General features: G+C 38.2%; 1 protein-coding gene across 1 annotated transcript; it reads right to left on the minus strand.

The window, feature by feature from the left end:
* Positions 1–35: 35 nt before the first annotated feature.
* Positions 36–1,711, minus strand: Tsp_13511 (prolyl 4-hydroxylase subunit alpha-2; the record flags this gene model as incomplete). Its single annotated transcript, XM_003367631.1, has 7 exons — positions 36–65; positions 250–349; positions 517–587; positions 714–794; positions 893–1,063; positions 1,141–1,532; positions 1,595–1,711. Coding segments are annotated over 7 exons (962 nt in total), but the record flags the coding sequence as incomplete, so codon positions are not given.
* Positions 1,712–1,923: the final 212 nt, after the last annotated feature.

Raw genomic sequence — 1,923 nt, forward strand, 5'->3', positions numbered from 1 at the left:
CACGATGCTTACCCTACCATAGATCATGGAGGGTCCTACTGACCTCCGAGACCGTACGTGGCATTCTGTGATTGAAAGTTTAATATCATCATCACGTTGATGATTATCACTGACAAAAGAAAAAAGAAAACCAATGACGCCAAATGTGAAAAATGAAAATTAACCAGTGAATGAATAAGATGAAAAAACGAAGAAAGAATATTAATCTGTAACTGAAGTCGAGCAAATTGTTGAAGCTAAAAAATATACCTGAAGATCTTCAGCAGTTTCCATATTCAAGTTGGTCATATCATGGATCCTTTTTACGATTCTATCAACTACTGGATGTTCATGTTCTTTCAACCATGCGCTGAAAAATTATAAATTACCAAAATGAGAAACTGCAAAAGCAGGTAAGTACGTAGATTATTTTTCATACAATCAACTAGCTACTACTACTACTACCCAAGCTTTTATGTTTTCTAGCATATCTAACAATAACAAGCAATATATAAAGTTAATGCAAACAACAAACACCTTTTACTGATACGATACGAGGCGTGTTCCAGTTGTCCCGTCTCCTTGTTGTGCACGGTGGCTCTTCGCAACTACAAAGCAACAAAAGAACAAGCAAAACTAATGGAAGTGATAATTGGTAAAAAAAAGAGAGAGAGAGACAAAAGCATGCTCTAACAAAGCTAAAGTGAACCCCACCCAATAAAGGAAAAACAAACAGTTCGACACCTTTTGCTGATTCTGTATTTAGCAGTTTCAAGTTCGCCAGTTTCGGAATTTTGCACCGTCGCTCGGGAAAGCTGAAAAAGTACGCGAAAAAAAGAACAAAAAAGCGCGATGGAAACTGCCCATTTTTCTCTCAAGAACAATAATATGAACACATCCAGAGAAATCTTACCCGAGGATATGCTAGAGTTTTCAATACAGCAATCTCGTTTGCACTGATCACCTGACGGAAAATGACAATTTTTGGTTTCCAGTGCATCACTTCCACCTTGATCGGTGCCAAACTCAAAAATGGTGTATCACGCTTGTAATAGCAATACAAACGAGAGCGTTGTTTTTCTGTCTGTTTAAAAAGAGTAATTTACGGAAGAAATTATTGTTGGGGTATATTTGCATAATTTGAGATTTTTTTTGTTTTACCAGCAAATATTCACCACGACACAATGCTTCAAAGTCCTTCCTCTCTGGCAGAGCTTGGTCGTTCGGACGAGCATTGACGATTGGTGGCAGATCGTGATCGGTAACTCTGGACACACCTTCTTTAGCCAATAGGTCCAGATACCATTTGACGTTTCCTTCAGCTCTGGGATGATCGGGCTTGATGCGTTGCAAGCGTTTCGTCAACTGCAACGCTCTTTTCACGTTGCCTTGTTGATACATTCCGTAAGCAAGATATTCGAGAATTTCAGCCTGATCAACAGACGGTGGATTTTCATGTTCAACGCGATTCAACGCTTCCTGCATCCAAAGGATCACATGGTAATAATCTTTTTGATTATAAGCAACTCGACCAAGTGCGAGACAGCCGTTAGCTATTGTTAAGCGAAAAAAAATAAACAAACCAGGAAATATTATTAAACAAATTAATTCATACCATCCAATTCAAGACCCTGCTTGGCACCTTTTATTCTTCCAGAAGATAATTCATGCGTGTCCAATTTGTAGACATCCTGAAGGCGTAGCAAAGCTTCGGCCGCTCCGGTCAAGTCTTCTTCAGTATGGGAATTTAGCCAACGATGAATCCCGCATTGCAGTTATGTTTTGTAAGTAAACTATTGAAAATGGTCATCAAATGTAAGTATTTTTTGATATTGTAAAATTGAACATGAAAATAAAATTTCATTTACTGTCTGCGTGTCAGATTGAATCAGCAGCTCACGTCGTTCCACCTCTTCGGTCAGTTTTTTTAATAAATTAAAAATG

This window comes from Trichinella spiralis (assembly GCF_000181795.1).
Source record: "Trichinella spiralis strain ISS 195 chromosome Unknown Scfld3938, whole genome shotgun sequence".
Lineage (NCBI taxonomy): Eukaryota > Metazoa > Nematoda > Enoplea > Trichinellida > Trichinellidae > Trichinella > Trichinella spiralis.